The 18,030-nt window shown below is 43.4% G+C and overlaps 1 protein-coding gene across 1 annotated transcript in view; it reads right to left on the minus strand.

Moving 5' to 3' along the window:
• YWHAQ (tyrosine 3-monooxygenase/tryptophan 5-monooxygenase activation protein theta) overlaps window positions 1–11,294 on the minus strand; it is a 31,761-nt gene extending 20,467 nt beyond the window's left edge. Inside the window, exon 1 of the mRNA XM_049784540.1 lies at window positions 10,966–11,294. Within this exon, the coding sequence (XP_049640497.1) occupies window positions 10,966–11,259 (294 nt within the window). The 5' untranslated portion in view covers window positions 11,260–11,294. The remainder of the gene's footprint in view (window positions 1–10,965) is intronic.
• Between the last annotated feature and the right edge of the window lie 6,736 nt (window positions 11,295–18,030).

Consider the following 18,030-nt stretch of genomic DNA (forward strand, 5'->3'; position numbering starts at 1 on the left):
GCACTGTGCCTATCTTATAAAAGGCCACTCTTGGGCCGGAGAGATAGCATGGAGGTAGGGTGTTTGCCTTGCATGCAGAAGGCCGGTGGTGGTTCGAATCCTGGTATCCCATATGGTCCCCGGAGTTGGCCAGGAGAGATTTCTGAGTGTAGAGCCAGGAGTAACTCCTGAACGCTGCCTGGTGTGACCAAAAACCAACCAACCAACCAAACCAACAACAACAAAAAAACCCCCAAAGTATTGTAGGAGCTATAGATAGATAGGTTGCCTGCTTTGAGTGAAGCTGAGATTGACCCCAAGCATCAGCCCACATGTCCCAAGCATGATCCCAGCAGCTCTCTTCTTTGGGATCCTTGCACCCAACAAACTGTGTCAAGGCCAGAACACCACAAACTAAATCTGTGTGAGATTCTGGTTACAGCAGTAATAGCAACAGAGAGAGGAAAAAAGAAACAAAAAATTTGCCAAAAAATGAAAACAGTACCAACCTGAAAGGTCAGACACCTAACATTACCAAATTCATTCTCATCTCTCTCCCCTTCCTCCCCCTTTCCAAACCACACCCAAATTAAAAAACAAAAAGACCTCTCTACCAATACCTTAGAACTCAGAAAACCAGGAAAGGCTCAATGGGCTATGCACAAGCTTTGCATGAAGAGGCAGCATATGATCTCTGAACAGAGAGCCAAAAGTAGTACTGATAAAGACTGCATGACCTCAAACAAAAACAAAATGAGTAACTTAGGCCAGGGATGTAGCTCAGGAACAGAGCACTTAGCCTTGTATGAGTGAAATTCTGCAGGCTTTGAAAGCCAACAGAACAGATATATCACACTGTTACCTTGAAAGAAATAGAGCTAAATACAGAAAGGACTATTTCCAAATGTAATGGAAGGTCAAGGTCAACATGTAAAATGGTCATGCTGATTTCCCATTATGATGATGCAGATTAGCCAAGTTAATCTCATTCTAGAGTATGATTTTAGTATGATTCTAGAGCAGGGGTCTCAAACTCGCGGCCCGCGGGCCATTTGTGGCCCTCCGTACAACATTTTGTGGCCCTGCCCTAGAGGAATCTTTTTTGTTTTGTTTTAGTTGTTTGGGTCACACCCCCCAATGTTCAAGGCTTACTACTGACTTTGCACTCAAGGATCACCCCGACTTTGCCTCCTGCGGCCCCCAGGTAAATTGAGTTTGAGACCCCTGTTCTAGAGTATTCCTGAAGTTAATCTCATTCTAGAGTATGATTTTACATGCAAAACTATGTGAGATTGACTCGCAATTGCTCTAGCCCCCCATTTTTGTTGTTCACAGAAAGTTGTCTGTGCTGTAAAGGTAGGGTCATTTTCAACAGTTATCACCAGCAGTGTCAAACAATACTTTCAAAGGGCAAAAGTACTTAAAAATAACTGTTAATTTGAAAGTTTTTTCCAATAACTATTAAAAGCGTTTGATAAAGGATGTTTTTCATAGGATTGATTAAAATGAAGAAAAATGGCTTACAACCAAAATGTTGTAGAATAAATTATGAATAAAATTACACAACATCGAAATAAACATACACCACAGGACTGAAAGCCTGAAATCAGTATATCAAACTACTACTGGCAGTTAAGGAAAAGACTTTACTGTCCATGAATTTTAATTGCCTCTTCCTAAGTCTTCTCTGTGATGTCAGCTTGATCTTTGTTCTTCAACTATTTCATCAAGCTTTTAATTGTATTTACATTTGCACAGAACTAGAGACATACCTATTTTCCGGCGTATAAGACGACCCCCTAATTTTGCAGTGAAAACATAGGTGTAGGCCTATATTCGCTCTATCAGACAGAACGTTCCTGTGCTGCAACTGTATGTACCACAGTGAGCCAATCACAACAAGCAAAGGTTCAAAGGTTATACTGTCATAGACTTCTGCCAGGGGTCCTCAAACTTTTTAAACAGGGGGCCAGTTCACTGTCCCTCAGACCATTGGAGGGTCTGACTATAGTAAAAACAAAACTTATGAACGAATTCTTATGCACACTGCATATATCTTATTTTGCAATGAAGAAACAAAACAGATGCAAATACAATATGTGGCCCGAGGGCCATAGTTTGAGGACCACTGCGTGATTTGAGCAGGCTTTTGACAGTATAGATTCGAACATTGTCTAATTTGCATGCAAAAAAAGCCTGCTTGGATTGGCTGAGTTAGAGAAGCGGTCTGGACCAAGCAGCCTTGCAGTGCTTGGTGCAAGATTGAGTTGGAAAATTCGTTTTGTGGCAATATTCAGACGATTTTTGTTTAGCGGCATATTGAAACATTTTTCGGGATATACTTGACCCCCAATTCTTGGTTGACTTTTTTTTTTGTTTCAAAAATCGTCTTATACGCCGGAAAATACGGCAGCTCAAAGAGCTGAGCAAATATGCTTTTGCATACAGAACAGGGTTTGATTCCCGGCATCCTTCCAACATCATAGGGTCTGTCCATAAACCATAAAATAAAATCTATCAACACTGGGGGCCAGAGCAACAGTATAGCAAGTAAGGTGTTTGCCTTGCACACAGCCAACCTGGGTTTGACTTCCTATCTTCAGCATCCCATATGGTCCCCCAAGTACTGCCTGGATGCAGAGCCAAGATAAATCCCTGAACATTACCAGGTATGGCCCCAAAAAACCCAAATGAAAAGAGAAAAAAGAAATCAATGCTGGGGGTCTGGAAAGAAACCATGAGATAGAATTCTGAAAGCATGGAAACCACTGAGTACATTCCAGAATGGTGTACAAGGGTTAAACAGCAAACACAAAATACTAATAAGAAAAAATGACTGGTCTAGACAAGATTCTGACAAGATGCCAAAATGTAGTAAGGATCCAAGTAACAGGCCTGATATAATTCAGTACAAGAGGTTAATATTGCTCATTTGTCTTATTTATGATCTAAACCACAGGCTTTCTCAACTTCAGCACTACTAACATTTTGGCCCAGATAATTCTTGGCTGTTAAGAGTTCCCTTTGCTTTTTTTTTTTTTTTTTAGCATATTCAGGTCTCTACTCACAGGATGTCAGTAGCTCTACCTAGAGCTCTCCAGATATTGTCCCCCAAAAGTTGCTAAAGTCCCTGGGAATGGGTAATTTCACTCTAGGTTGAGAATTCCAGATTCAGTTTTAAGACTTAAGTATCTGTATGCTAAATATTATATTCCACTTGATGCCTTAAAATATAATTTGGGACTTCAAAAAGTATAATCTAAAGCAAAAAAATTTCAAGAAGCTTCAAATTTTATTACAATATCCTACTAAGCCATACACTTTTGTTTTGGGGCCACACCCAGCAGGTGCTCAGGGGACCAGATGGGATGCTGGGGAGCAAACTCAGGTTTATCCCAATCGGCAGTGTGCAAGGCAAACACCCTACCATTGTGCTATCACTCAGACCCTAGGCCATCTAACTAAACTGGAATTTTTTCCCCACCAAACATTTATCTTTTTAAAATTTATCTTTCAAAAAAATGTTTCCTTGTTTGTCCACATCTGGCTGTGCTCAGGCCTTACTTCTGATCGGAGTCTGGGGGAAATCAGGCAGTGATGGGGATAGAATTAGAATGCTCTGTGCAAAACAATTGATTTATCTATTGTATAAACTGTTTTTCTTCGGCTTCCCTTTTATACTTGTAAGCTGTACTTAAAATAGCCACACTGTGGTTTTCAGTCAGCCACCTTGTATTTAGTATAAAATGAATCACTTAATTTTATCAGGCATCACACCATCCAGGGTTCAAATCTTCGTTACCTCTGTGATGCTAACCTTCCTTATGCCTCAGGTTCTCTCAATTTTAAACCACAATACTATTAAACTAATGTACAGAAACAAAGTGGGTATATAAAGTGACTAGTACACAGTAATGCCCAATAAATGTCAATAGATAGCTTTTCTTTTTTGGGGTGGTAGTGGAAACTCCCTGTTGCTCAAGAGAGTACATCGTTCTCATGGGCTGGGCCTTGAAACCAGGTTCTTTCATGTAAAGCATGAGCTCCAGCATCTATCTGCCTAGTCCCTATTAACTATTATTTTAGTTATAAGCAGGTACCACCTAGGCCAATTTGTATGCAAGGAAACAAATGCTGAGAGATTAAGAAATTTCTGGGGCGGAGAGATAGCATGGATATAAGACGGTGGTTTGAATCCCGGCATCCCATATGGTCCCCTGAGCCTGCCAGGAGCAAATCCTGAGCGTAGATCTAGGAGTAACCCCTGAGCACTGCCAGGTGTGACCCCCCCCCACAAAAAAAAAAAGAAAGAAAAGAAAAGAAATTCCTACATGTTTGCAAAATGTTAGGTTTTGTTTTCTGAGGGGGCATAATACCACATCAGGTGATGCTCAGGGTGTACCTAACTGCTGTACTAACTTGCAGTCCCTGGAATAAAACCAGTTTTCCATCATTGCTCCAAAACCATACAATTTTGGAGCCATAGTGATAGTAGAGCAGGAAGGACAATTTGCTGCATGTGGCCAACCCTGGTTCAATTCCCAGCATCCCTTATGGTCCCCCAAGCACCCAGGAATGAGTAATCCTTGATCATTGCCAGGTAAAGTTCCAAAACAAAAACACAAGCCTGATACCAGAGCACTTGTCCCCCCCCCATATATCATAAAATTACAGTAAGATTACCAAGCATATCATATTAGTCTTACTTCAAAATAACCAGCATAGGCATTTCATTGAGATTAATTTAGAACACTTAAAGAATACAGCACTAAATTCTAACAAATCACTAAATTAAGTTTGCAAAGCTTTTACACTATGACAAAACAACCAGGATTTCTATATACTATTTTACTTCTTTATCAACAGATTTTAGTTCTGAAATTGTCTGTTAGAAACAAAGCAACTGGGGCCGGAGAGATAGCGTGGAGGTAAGGCGTTTGCCTTTCATGCAGGAGGTCATCGGTTCGAATCCCGGCGTCCCATATGGTCCCCTGTGCCTGCCAGGAGCAATTTCTGAGCCTGGAGCCAGAAATAACCCCTGAGCACTGCCGGGTGTGACCCAAAAACCACAAAAAAAAAAAAAAAAAAAAAGAAACAAAGCAACTTACTGAAATTACTCACAAGATAACATGGAATTGTTTGAGAAGATGATCTTGTATATATTCTTTGTCTTTTTCTTTTTGACTTTTTAATTATCTTTATTTAAACACCGTGTTTACAAATATAATTGTTGTTGTATGATTACAGTCATGTAAAGAACACCCCCTTTCACCAGTGCAGGATTCCCACCACCAATTTCCCAGATCTACCTACTCCCCACCCCACCCACACCTGTACTCGAGACAAGGCTTTCTTTTTCCCTCATTCATTCACATTGTTATGATAGATTTTAGTGTAGTTATTTCTCTAACTGCACTTATCATTCTATGTGGTGAGCTTCATGTCATTAGCTATATTCTTTGTCTTGCTCATACTCCAAAATCATTAACTTATGCAAATGAGATTTTCGCCCCTAAGACCCAGAAGAGCTTTATGGACCCTTTTATTCCTCAATTTGACCTTACTTCAAAAACTCAAGTACCTCACACCATAATGTATGCCCATTATTTAATCAATGTCCAGTTTTTATTCCGCTTGTTCATTTTTGCTTAGACTTTATTAATCCCTGGGCCAGGAGATAGTAATGTAGGTTAATACAGGGTTACTTGCCTTGCAATCAACCTGGTTTTGGTTCCCTGGCACCATTAAGATTCTCCTGAGTACCACCATGAGTGATTCCTGAGTGTGCTGCGAAGTTTGGTTCAAAAGCCAACAACCAAACAAACAAATCTTTTTTAAACTCCCAACATTAAGTGACTATTAACTATCTCTTCCTGAAAACATTTCACTAAAGCTGATTATTTCTCAACATTTTATTTAATATTGATGACGTAGCTTTAACCTGGACTTTAGGTGGTTTCACATCACACAATTATGTGACACAAAGAAAAAGCTGTGCTGGTATTACTTAATACAGGGTGCAACCATTTATGCTATAAAATATAGTAATCTCTTGTACCCTGTGCGACTGGATTTTATTTTTTCAAAACTATTCACAGTTCAATAATTTTTCAATAGGAAGACTATAAGTGTTGTCTATTAAATTCATCTTGAGTCAACACTTGCACTTGGGCTGGAGTGATAGTACAATGGGTGAGGTGCCTGCTTCATATGCGGCAGACCCAGGTTCATCCCCAGCAACCCATATGGTCCCCTAAACACTGCCAGCAGTGATTCTGGACTAAGCCCTGAGCAGAGGGAAACTCAAAAATAACTACCAAAAAAAAAGGGGGGGGGCCTGAATGATAGCATAGTGGGTAGGGGGGAGTTTGCCTTGCATGCGGCCAACCTGGGTTTGATACCCACCATCCCATATAATGCCCCCAAGCACCGCCTGAGCGCAGAACCAGGAGTAACCCTGAGCACCACCGGTCGTGGTTCTCAAAAGCAAAAAATTTGAGGCTGGAGAGGTGGCGCAAGCAGTAGGGCGTTTGCCTTGCACAAGCTAACCTAGGACGGGCTGTGGTTTGATCTCTAGTGCCCCATATGGTCCCCTGAGCCTGCCAGGAGTGATTTCTGTGCGCAAAGCCAGAAATTTGGTGTTTGGGTGTGGCCCAAACACACACACACACACACACACACACACACACACACACACACACACACAAAGGCAAAAAATGTTCACTCCCCAAATCACCTAATGTTAGGAAAAAAGGCTGAAAATTTCTTGCTTTTGTAAGATCAAATGGGGGATGACTCTTTAATTACTCCTGGCTATGAACGAAGGAAAGACTCCCAGGAGTGTTCTTAAGGGTCATATGGGATGCTGAGGATCAAACTTGAGCCAGGTGTGTATAAGGCAAAGCATTCTTCCCACACACTATCTCTCCAGTTCCTAAGACCAAACTTTTGCTATAATCTTTCAATACAAAGAACATCAAGAATTGTCTACCAGTCCATCGTGAGTCAATATACCAAATTTCATACCCCAAACTACTCAATGTAAGGGGAAAGAGGCTCAAACTCTCTAAGACCAAAACTTTGCTACCCTTTTTAGACTTCCATAAGTCAGTTTCAATTACTTTCTCCAGACCAAATTCTCTTCCCCTTTCAAAGGTTGAAAGAAAAGGGGGGAAAAAATCCTTCAGTTTAACACGTGCATTAGGAGACTTGGGTTTCACTTTTCTTGTTTGACTTATAGGCTCATTTATAGGCTTCTATCATGTTATTAATTTTTTAAACAATTATTAGACCCTTTAAAGAGGATTTCACTTCCATATCTATTAGATTACAGGCTGGCAAACAGCACTCAAATCAGGAATTCTACATGTCACCACATGCACACCATTCAAAAACCACTAAAAATCTTCAGTATCATCCACTGCCTACCAAAGAAAATTCTCTGGCATTGTCTCATATATTTCCAACCCTCCTTTCCAGGCCTTTCTCCTGCAAAAAAGCTCCACATATAACCTGTTTCAAGCACACAGAAACCTTCCCTGTTTCCTGTTTATTCTTTTTGTTTAGAATAATGACTCCCTAGGATTCTTAATTCTTCCTCACTCTAAAAGGTCACGATGTTTGTGAAGTCTTTCCCAAGGTTTGAATTCTTTTAACAGACACTTAGTTCACATATTATGATGTTCTACATGCACAATTTCTAATACATTATTGGAAAGTCTATAGCTCTCAGTTCTGCCCTTACCCATAATGCTTTGTGTAGGACCTTACATATTAAGCTTTCAAAATGAGTTGCAAACTTGAATATGGGCTTCTCTAGATTTTTTTTTTTTAAAAAACAGGCTACCCTGACTTGGGCGGGGGTGAGGGGAGGAAAAAAAACAGGATACCCATCATATCAATCTTTTTTAACCATTTCATGACTGATTAACTATACAATTATAAAAAGGCATAATTTAAAAATCAATCTATGTGTATATTAGTCCTTCTCCAGTCATTAAATCAACTAAGCAAAACTGCTACACACACATACACACAAGCAAAAAGAAACTTCCTCATTAAAAGTTGTAAGAACCACTAAATAAAACAAGCATTCTACTGGGGGCCACTTTAATCATTAGGTAAGTCACAAGTCTGTAGTAATTGTGAGCTGCGACAGGGTAACCAACTGCAAAGAGCTGAATAGAAAAAGATGGAAATATACTGGAGCCATAAAGAATGAAAGAAATCTCATTAATGGACTCATGGACTTCTTAGGGGTCATTCCCTAACAACAGCACCGATGCTGTCAATAACCATTGTTGGGTACTATTGAAGACTACCCTTCTACCCTTCCTCACCTTTAAGAACATTTCCTTGAGTATAAGTAGTTGAGTCTACAAAGCTTTTTTAAATAGCTCCTGTATGCAAGGAAGGAAGTGAAAGCTAAGACAGAATGACTATATAACTCTTGCCTTTATAAATCAATCATCTCCTAAATTCTCTTCCTTGAAATATGCTGCTTCTTTACCAGCAATGTTCAGTGCTATGATTTCGTTCAGATCACCAGATATTGCATTAAAAAAAAAAAAGGAATAGGGTAAGGTAGCGATTAGATTAAGGAAGGAATGAGGTATTTCCCTTTTTTTCGTTGAAAAAGCATTTGATCATACTTGTCTTTGAAAGCTTGCCTAAAATATGTGAGGCAGGGAACTACACTGTAAAACACACACACACACACACACACACACACACACACACACACACACACACACACACACACACAGTGTCTATACCATCAGACGTCTTGTAAGTGTCCCTGAAAAGAAGTGGCAACCACATCACATATTTTTACTTAATAGTAAAACCACTCTGCTGTATAAGACATTCAAAAAACACTCCCGGATACAATGTTGGTATTTAAATTTCAAAAACATCTCACTGATTCGAAGACCCACGCCATGACAAAAGGTGAAACTGTTCCTTCCCTCTCACAGAAGTCACCTATTCCACCCATTTAGCCACCCTTGCACAGAGCGCACACAGTCCGAACCTGGAAAGCTGGAAAGCTGCCTACTCCACAGCAGAAAGAGAATCGGTGGCTGATTCAGTGAGTGTAGCGATTGTGATGGCAAGAAATGTTAAAGACTGATATTTACCAGGACATCTTGTTCTTCTGGTTGAACGGTGCCCTTGACAGTTACAATATTCAGCGCCTTCCCACCCCGCCCACCCCAATACCCCAGGTTTTTAAAAAGAAAAACAAATACCCCGCTGATATATCCATGCTAGGATTTTCCAGGCTGTTTTAGATAGGCCAATGGGGAGGAGTTGGGGGGGTGGGGGGAAGAAACCTGCTAGGTACACTGCCTCTCCAAAGAAATTGCTTGTGCCTTTCCGGACTTTTTAAAATCTGCTTTGATGGGTCTCAGCTCTCTTAGGGCAAACAAGGTGGGGGAGGTGAAAAAGGAACCTCCGGTGGGGAGATGGAATGGAGGTAGGGCGTTTTGCCTTGCATGCAGGTTGATGGTCGGTTCGAGTCCCAGCATCCCATGTGGTCCCTGGAGCCTGCCTGGAGCAATTTCTGAGCCTGGAGCCAGGAGTAAATCCCTGAGCGCTGCCGGGTGTGACCCAAAAACCGAAAACCAAAAACCAAAAAAAAAAAAAGGCAACCTCCATGCTTACTAAACCAAAGCTCTGAGTCACCCGGGTGGCCACAGCCCCAGCATCAGGGGAAATGACTTACCCATCCCTTTAAATGCAGCTTCCTGAACCTGGGGAGCAAAGCTGAGCTGTGCCTGCAGGAGCTAAATCGTGCTCATGGGTGCCCCTTTCCGTGTGTGTGTGTGTGTGTGTGTGTGTGTGTGTGTGTGTCTGTGTGTGTGTGTGTGTGTCTGTGTGTGTGTGCGTGTGTGTGTGTGTGTGTTAGAACGGGTAAGGTTAGGGATGGGGCTACTATAGGACAGAAAGGGGGAACCCAGGATGATGAACAAGCAACCCCTCTCCCCCCCAAAAAAGGGTTAGGGAAATAATACACTGACAACTAGCAGGGCAATGTTAAAGAATGAGAGAGATTTTTGTAGAATGCCTGTCATGAATACAGGCAGGGGGTTGGGGAAGAGAGATATAGGGGGCATTGGTGATGGGAATGTTGTACTGGTGAAGGGTGTGTGTGTGTGTGTGTATGTTCTTTTTTATGGCTGAAACCCAACTACGACCATGCTTGTCATCACGGTACTTAAAGATTCATATATATCTGTATATATATATGATATATATATATCATACTTGTCTTTGAAAGCTTGCCTAAAATACATGAAACACAGAACCACACTGTAAGACACACGCAGTGCCTATGTGAATATACGTGTCAAACACCATCAACCTCGTGTCATATATATATATTTTTAAGCGTTATATATATTATAGTTTATATATAAGTATTATATATACTTAGTTTATGTATTTATCATACATGTCTTTAAAAGCTTGTCTAAAATATGTGAGACACAGAACCACACTGTAAAACACACACATTGCCTATGTGAATCTACGTGTCTAGCACCATCAGACCTCTTGTGTCATATATATGTGTTATATATATTTATAGTTTATACATATATATATATATATATATATATCATACTTGCCTTTGAAAGCTTGCCTAAAATATGTGAGGCACAGAAGCACACTGTAAAACACACACAGTGCCTATGGGAATCTACGTGTCAAACACCATCAGACCTCTTGTAAGTGTTTTATATATATATATTTATAAGCGTTATATATATTTATAGTTTCTATATAGATGTCATAATTGTCTTTGAAAGCTTGCCTAAAATATGTGAGACACGGAACCACACTGTAAAACACACAGTGTCCTATGTGAATCTACGTGTCAAACACCATCAGACCTCTTGTGTTATACATATGTGTGTGTGTGTGTGTATATATATATATATACATATAAATAAAATATATATAAGGGGGGGGGGGTCCTGTCCTCACCAGCACGGTGGTGCAGATGGAGCGCAGCTCCGACTCCACCTTCTCCCGGTAGTCCTTGATGAGCTGCAGCTTCTTGTCCGAGGCGTCCGTCTTCTGCTCGATGCTCGAGATGACCCTCCAGGCCGAGCGGCGGCCGCCCACCACGTTCTTGTAGGCCACCGACAGCAGGTTGCGCTCCTCGTTGGACAGCTCGGCGCCCTGCTCCGTCACGGCCTTCATGCAGGTGGCCATGTCGTCGTAGCGCTCGGCCTGCTCGGCCAGCTTGGCCTTCTGGATCAGCTCCGTCTTCTCCATGGGGGCGAGCGGGGCGGGCGGCCGCGTGGGGGGCCAAGGCGGTGGGGGGAAGGCGGCGGAGGAGGAAGCAGCAGCGGCCGAGGCGGGAGATGCGACCTGGAGGACCTGGAAGGCGAGGCGAGGCGGCGGCAGCGGCAGTGCGCGTGCGCGTGGGGCCTGTGCGGGGGGGGGGGGGGGGGGGGGGCGGACAAAAGCGGGGGAGGGGGAGGGGGCGCGCCGTCAAGACAATGCGTGGGCCCGCCCGCCCCCTTTTGTCCGTCCCCCTCCCTCACCGGAAGTGCCCCTCCCTCCCGCCGTCCAGGCCCCTTCTCGTCGGGAGGCTCGAGGGGCCCAAATCTCGTGGACGAGGACGAGAACGAGAACGTGAACGAGATCGAGGCTCAATTAAAATTAAAAAAAAAAAAAAAGGAGGAAGTGCCGTTCCCGCGGCCGTTAGCCCGCACCTTCCCGCTTCCTTCAGGGGAAGCGTCCAGGACTGGTGCTCTGGTGTGTGTGTGTAGATGGGTTTGGCCTCCCGTTTTGTCCTCATACCAGGCTGAGGAGGAAGGCTGGATCTAAGGGGTGCGGGCGAAAGCCACCCCGATACTCACCTAACCTTCTGCTCGCGTCTCCGCGGCCGCGGCACTTGGATCCGCTTTGGGGCTAAGCGAGCCGAGGAGCCTCCCTCTCTCTCGTCTCAACCTACTCCGGAGCTGAGGAGGCGGGCCTCCGCGCTCGGACGCCGCCCAATGACGCGGCGAGGTTTCGGAGTTGGTCCCGCCTCTCGCCTCCGCTGCTGGCCAATGAGAGCTGAGCGCGCGGGGATGGGGGCGTGGCTAGGAGGAAAGCGGCGGCGAGGAGGAGGGTGGGTCCGGCTCAGGCAAGTTTGGTGGGCCGACAGGCTGCGGCTTGGGCCACGGGGTTTCCTCCAATGAGATCCAGGGTACAAGGACGTCACTGTTGCCATGGCGATGCTGTTAGCAACTCCCTCTCCATCCTCCCCCATCCTTCCTCACCCCCGGTCCTTCTTCTGGGTGCGGCACGGGAGCGGGGTGGCGAGCACGAGTTCTGGCTGGGGCCCGGCTCTGCTTGCTGCAATCCTGCTTCCAGAGCGTTGCAGGGCATCTCATGGGCTCAATGCATCTGCGGGTTTCTACTTGGTCGCGGTGGCGAGGCCCGGGCCAAGAACGGTGACACCCAATCGAGTGTTTTTTTTTTGTTGTTGCACAAGCCCTTTCTTCCACCTTGCTATTTCGTGACAAAGGTTTGGAGCACAATACACGGAGCACATACAGACTTCAATGACACTGGGATTGCGAATTAGAAAGGAAACTCTTCCCCGTTAAAAGAGGAATTAGGACTTGGAGAAAGAGGCCTAAATATTACTTTCTTTTTTTGTTTTTGTTTTTGTCTTCCTCTGATCATTCAAGTTTTTCAGACCAATGCCTTAAAAAAAAATTCTCTGGTAGACGTTCTAAGAAAATCCAAGCAGGTTTCTCTGGTAATGCCAGGCATTATTGTTGGTGTTATTATTATTTCAAATTGTGACAAACGAGAGGGATCATTTAGAGGAAAACACTCATTCAACAATACCCTCCAAAATAGCAAATGTTTTTTTTTTTATTTATTTGCAGCCTTTCCAGGTTACCCAACCTCAAAGTTGATCTAAGATAGACTTTTGAGAAGCCATCTGAAAAGTTAAGACTTCTCCATGCTGTCAACTTCACACTTTCCCTAGTGAATAATATCTGAGGTGAGCAGGATTGCCTCAGATGCCTTTTAAGCCTGGCACTTACTTTCTCCTTCAACTAGGCATTTCTTCACAGTCCTTCCCTTTTCTTCTGGCTTTTGCCCAATACCCTGCCTCCAAATAAGTTGGCTGTCCTGAGCATCTGGAAAATGCCTTTGTGTCATCATCCTAAAACGAAAATGGCCCTGATGATGCTGCCTGCTCATGCATATCCTGGGGAGCTTGGTACCTTGCAATCCAAGAAAGGCAATGGCCAAAAAGTATTCTATGCCAAGTGAAGATTGGAGAACCTCTTGAGAAGCCTGAGAAGGGACAATCTGAAGTCAAGACAGTGGTAGAAGAAGGTTTGGATTATGCAGAAATCTAAACTCCCTGCCAGCTACCCTGCCCTGCCCTGATTTGTAAAGGTTGCTTTGTGCTTTGACAGACAGGAGAGGCCGGACTGGAAAGGACCTGTGTTCTCCATGCAGAAATGCTTTACTATGTCCAGTGTTCTAATGGAGGGCCCTGCTGTTATTTCTGGAATCCCTGGGGCCAGTCTGCAGACACAAGAGCATTTATAGCCGTGTGGGCTGAGGTGGAGCTGGACACCAAGAAATCCCAATGGAAAGAATTTGCATGTGGAAGGTCAGATAAAATGCTTTCTGTATGACCAGTGAATTTCAAGCTTACCAAAATTACAGACAGCCCTGAAGAGGGCTGAAAACAGTGGAAGAGGGGGTGGGGGAATGGAGACCCTTCGGGGAAATTGTCAGGGAATTGGACCTCTGTGATAGTAAGGAGGGAAGGGCCACACACACTGTATCTTTGTCTGGACTGCACTGCCCTCTCTGAAGGTGACTTTGGACAAGCTTCTGCTAATCTCCGTTATGCAGTCTCTAAAATTTCAGCTTTCAATCATCAAATGTTTCTTACATACTGACACAGTTAAGACCATCTGGAGTCAGTGGTAAAACTACTTTGAATCAAAGGCGAGTTATGAAATCGTCATGTTTATTTTTTTTTGGGGGGGTGGGTTCCCGAGCAGTGCTTTCAGCAGTAGTGGGACTACTCCTGGTGATATTTAGCAAATGAAGCTGGATGATTCTATGCTAGGATTTAGCACTGCTGAAGCCTTGGACTGGGGCCACCACGACCACACCAAGAAATGCACTATCAGGGATTGAACTGCAGTCCCAAGCTTGCAAAGCAAGCACCTTTGACCCCTGTGCTATCTCTCCAGCACTGCAAAGTAGTTTTAGGGGTCAGAGGAATAAGTATATATCTAAATAATTACATGTGAAACAACTGAGGCAAGACAAATGAAAGTCATGGGAACTTGAAGTCCTTGAACATACAGAGATAATATTTATTGAGTGATTTTGTGTTTTAAAAAAAAAAAACTATTGTAGCATTTTTTGCAAATGTTACAAGTGCTTAATGCCACAAGTGGATACATTATGACCAAGATGTCCATTTATTAGCTTAGGAAATAGGGGCACAGAGAAGTTATTATGCACGAAGTCACCAGCCTGAATAATCTTCCCAAACACTGCCCCAGCCCCTACCCCCAGCACACGAAAGCCAGTTGGGGTAGCAACTGTTCCAGGTCTTTTCTTTTCAGTAAGGGCTCCAGAAATGATCCGAAAGTCTCCAGGATTCCTCCAGGAATTTCAGCCTAGAAAATAGGAAATGTGTTACAAGTTCACATTCAATTGCTGGAGAGATCTCGAGGGAATAGAGGAGACAGAAAGCTTCAGGCCTGAGAATGTGTTACTTTATTTGATACTCTTTTCTAAATTACTTGGTGCAAAGAAGCTTCTGGAGCTAGAGGGAACAGGTTGAGTTTGAAGCAAGAGGAGCCTCCATTTCAGCTGTATTTTCTAATTACAATATGACCTTGAACTCAGTTATTCTCCCTGAACCTCTGTTTCCCGACCTGGCAAAACAACTCTGCTTACCTCCACTGGTGGTTAGAAAGCCATCACATAAGAACATTCTGATCATATCACAAGTAGTTCTTCTACAAATAGTACTCTTTAAGTCTTTCTTTTCCCTCTGTGGATTCCTATCTTGTTGCAAAGAGCCTTAGCACCTTATAAAATATTAGTGAAGGTTTGTCTCTGGAATCCCAATTGTAATTAGTGGAGTTAATGGTCTGCACAATGGCTACATCCAGCATGCAAAGTGAATGAAATGAGTCCTTCCTTTAGAGCTTACCCCGAGAAACCCCTTCAGTGGTTTGTTTCCTCCCTTCTTCTTCTTCTTCTTTTTTTTTTTTTTTTTTTTTGTGTGGTTTTTGGGTCACACCCGGCAGTGCTCAGGGGTTACTCCTGGCTCCATGCTCAGAAATTGCTCCTGGCAGGCACGGGGGACCATATGGGACTCTGGGATTCCAACCGATGACCTGCATGAAAGGCAAACGCCTTACCTCCACACTATCTCTCCGACCCTGTTTCCTCCCTTCTTAAGAGGAATTCTACCAGATGGCAGACAATTTTCAAATGTTTGAGACGGATTTTCATTGCTGATTCCCATAGAATCATTATTGATATCTCTGTTTCGTGGGCAGAGAGTTGTGCACATTATCCATTCTGTCTGCAAGTGCTGCATGGGATTTATGGGGACCAGAATAGGAAAGATGGCTGGCACAGTACCGAGGCTGGGTTGGGTCAGTTCTGCAGAGTCTAGTCTCCCTCAAACCTGTAGCAGAAGTTTGCTTCTTATCATCAATAAGCATCTCTGTGTGCCCCATGGCTATCTGCCTTTCTGGAATTTCCTAGACCACCCCCCCCTTCATGCTCCCCTTCCATACATGTTATTATTTTTTTTCTTTCCTTTTTTAGTTTTTGGGCCACATCCAAAAACTCGGGGTTACTCCTGGCTATGCACTCAGAAATCACTCCTGCAGGCTTGGGGAACCATCCAGTTCTGTCCCGGGTCGGCCATGTGCAAGGCAAACACCCTAGCTGTGTGCTATGTCTCTGGCCCCATAAAAATTATTTTCAACTCTCTCTATGTGCTCTCAAGTAAATATCAGATTGAATCATTTCACCATTAAGAACAGATAATAGGGCCAGAGAGACAGTACAGTGAGTAAAGCAGTTGCCTTGCACATGGCCAACCCAGGTTCAATCCCTGCATCCCATAAGGTCCCTGAGTATTGTCAGAAGTAATCTCTGAGCACCTGCAGGAGTGCTCTCTGAGTGCAGAGCTTGAAGTAACTACTGAGCACTGCTGGGCATGGCTCAAAAACCCAAATAAATAAAAATAGATACACCTTCAAGAAATATTTCTTCTGTGATTTGCATTTTGGGAGAGTGGGATGTTGAGCCACACCTGGTGGAAAGGGTCTACTCCTGACCCTGTGCCCAGGGGTTTCCCCACCCTGTGAAAATTGGGGTGGGGCTTATGAGGTGCTGGTGATATAAACCGGGTTAATCACATGCAAGGCAAGTACCTTACCCTCTGTGCTATGTCTCTTGTCCTGCCATGACTTCCATTTTACAAAGGAAGAAGATGCTTACATTTATTTTTGTTTTGTTTTGGGGCTACATTCAGAAGTGCTCAGGGATTATTCCTGGCTCTGTGCTCAGAGATCACTCCTAGTGGTACTTGAGGGGGACCATATGGGGTACTGGGAATCAAACCTGTGTTGGCCGCACACAAAGCAAACACCTTACCCACTGTTCTATCTGGCCCCCCAAAATATGGCTCAGCAGTCCAGTAGTAGTACTTACCTTGCATGCGAGGTCCTTGGTTACATCCTACACTGGAGAGGAAGGGGGCGGGAGGAAAGGAGGGAGGGAGAAAGAGGGAAAAAGGAACAAAAGAAAGGAAGAGAATTTTCAGGCATTTTCAACTGCTTTTGCTTAGTGAGTCTGACAACAGAGCTCCCACATTCTACCATTTCTCCAACAGCATTTTTTTTTTGTTTCTATTTTGGGACACACCAGAGGTGCTCATGGGATACTCTCATTGGAACTCTGAGGACCATATAGGGTTCCAAGAACAGAATATCTTTGTAATGCTTGTGTTTTCTTATTTTATTATTTGTTTTTAGGGATATACCTTCAGGTGGTCAGGACTTACTTCTTTTTTTTTTCTTTTTTTCTTTTTGGGCCACATCAGGTGACACTCAGGGTTTATTCCTGGCTATGCACTCATAAATCACTCCTGGCTTGGGGGACCATATGGGATGCCGGGGGATATAACCACGGTTCGTCCTAGGCCAGCCACATGCAAGGCAAATGCCCTACCACTTGTGCCACTGCTCCAGCCCCAGGACTTACTTCTGGCTCTGTGTTCAAGAATCACTCCTGGTAGTCCAGAGCCTAATGCGTCACTGTTTTTGCAATAATGATGGTGATAATAGTCTTAATAAAAATGTAATGGTGGGACAGAGATAATATAGGGGTAAGCTTCATACTTTGAATGTTTAACTGACCCAGGTTCAATTCGGGCATCTCATGTGGTCCACAGGACCCCATCAGAAATGATCTCTTAAATTCAGAGCCAGGAGCAAGCACTGAGCACAACTGAGTGTGACACATACCTCCAATTAAACAAATAGAGCTAGTGTGTAGTTCAGCAATAGGCACATACTTTGCAGGCTAGAGACACTGATTTTGATAGATTGCATGGCCCCCCAATCACCCAAGGATATACCTCCCACAAATTAAACAATAAGTATATTAAAGAGAGTTAAAAGAACTCTAAAGGTTGTTTCTATTCGCTTTCTGGACCTCCTTCTCTTAGACATACACATGTTTTTACTTCATAAAATACATTCTTCCCTTTGCTCAGTGATAGTTTTAAGTGTCATTGTAACTGAACTACCAGGAAAGAATCAAACCTTTTGGATGCTTCTGTGAGGGTGTTGTGAGGCGTTATTAAAATTTAAATTCAGATGTATAGACTTTTGGGAATGGGACATAGCATATGCTTTGCATATATGAGTCCTAGATTTAATATCATCACCCTGTGATCTCTTGAGGATCCAGAGTGATAGTATAATGCAGGGGTCCTCAGACTTTTTAAACAGGGGGCCAGTTCACTGTCCC

Source organism: Suncus etruscus, chromosome 12 (genome assembly GCF_024139225.1).
Source record: "Suncus etruscus isolate mSunEtr1 chromosome 12, mSunEtr1.pri.cur, whole genome shotgun sequence".
NCBI classification, from domain to species: domain Eukaryota; kingdom Metazoa; phylum Chordata; class Mammalia; order Eulipotyphla; family Soricidae; genus Suncus; species Suncus etruscus.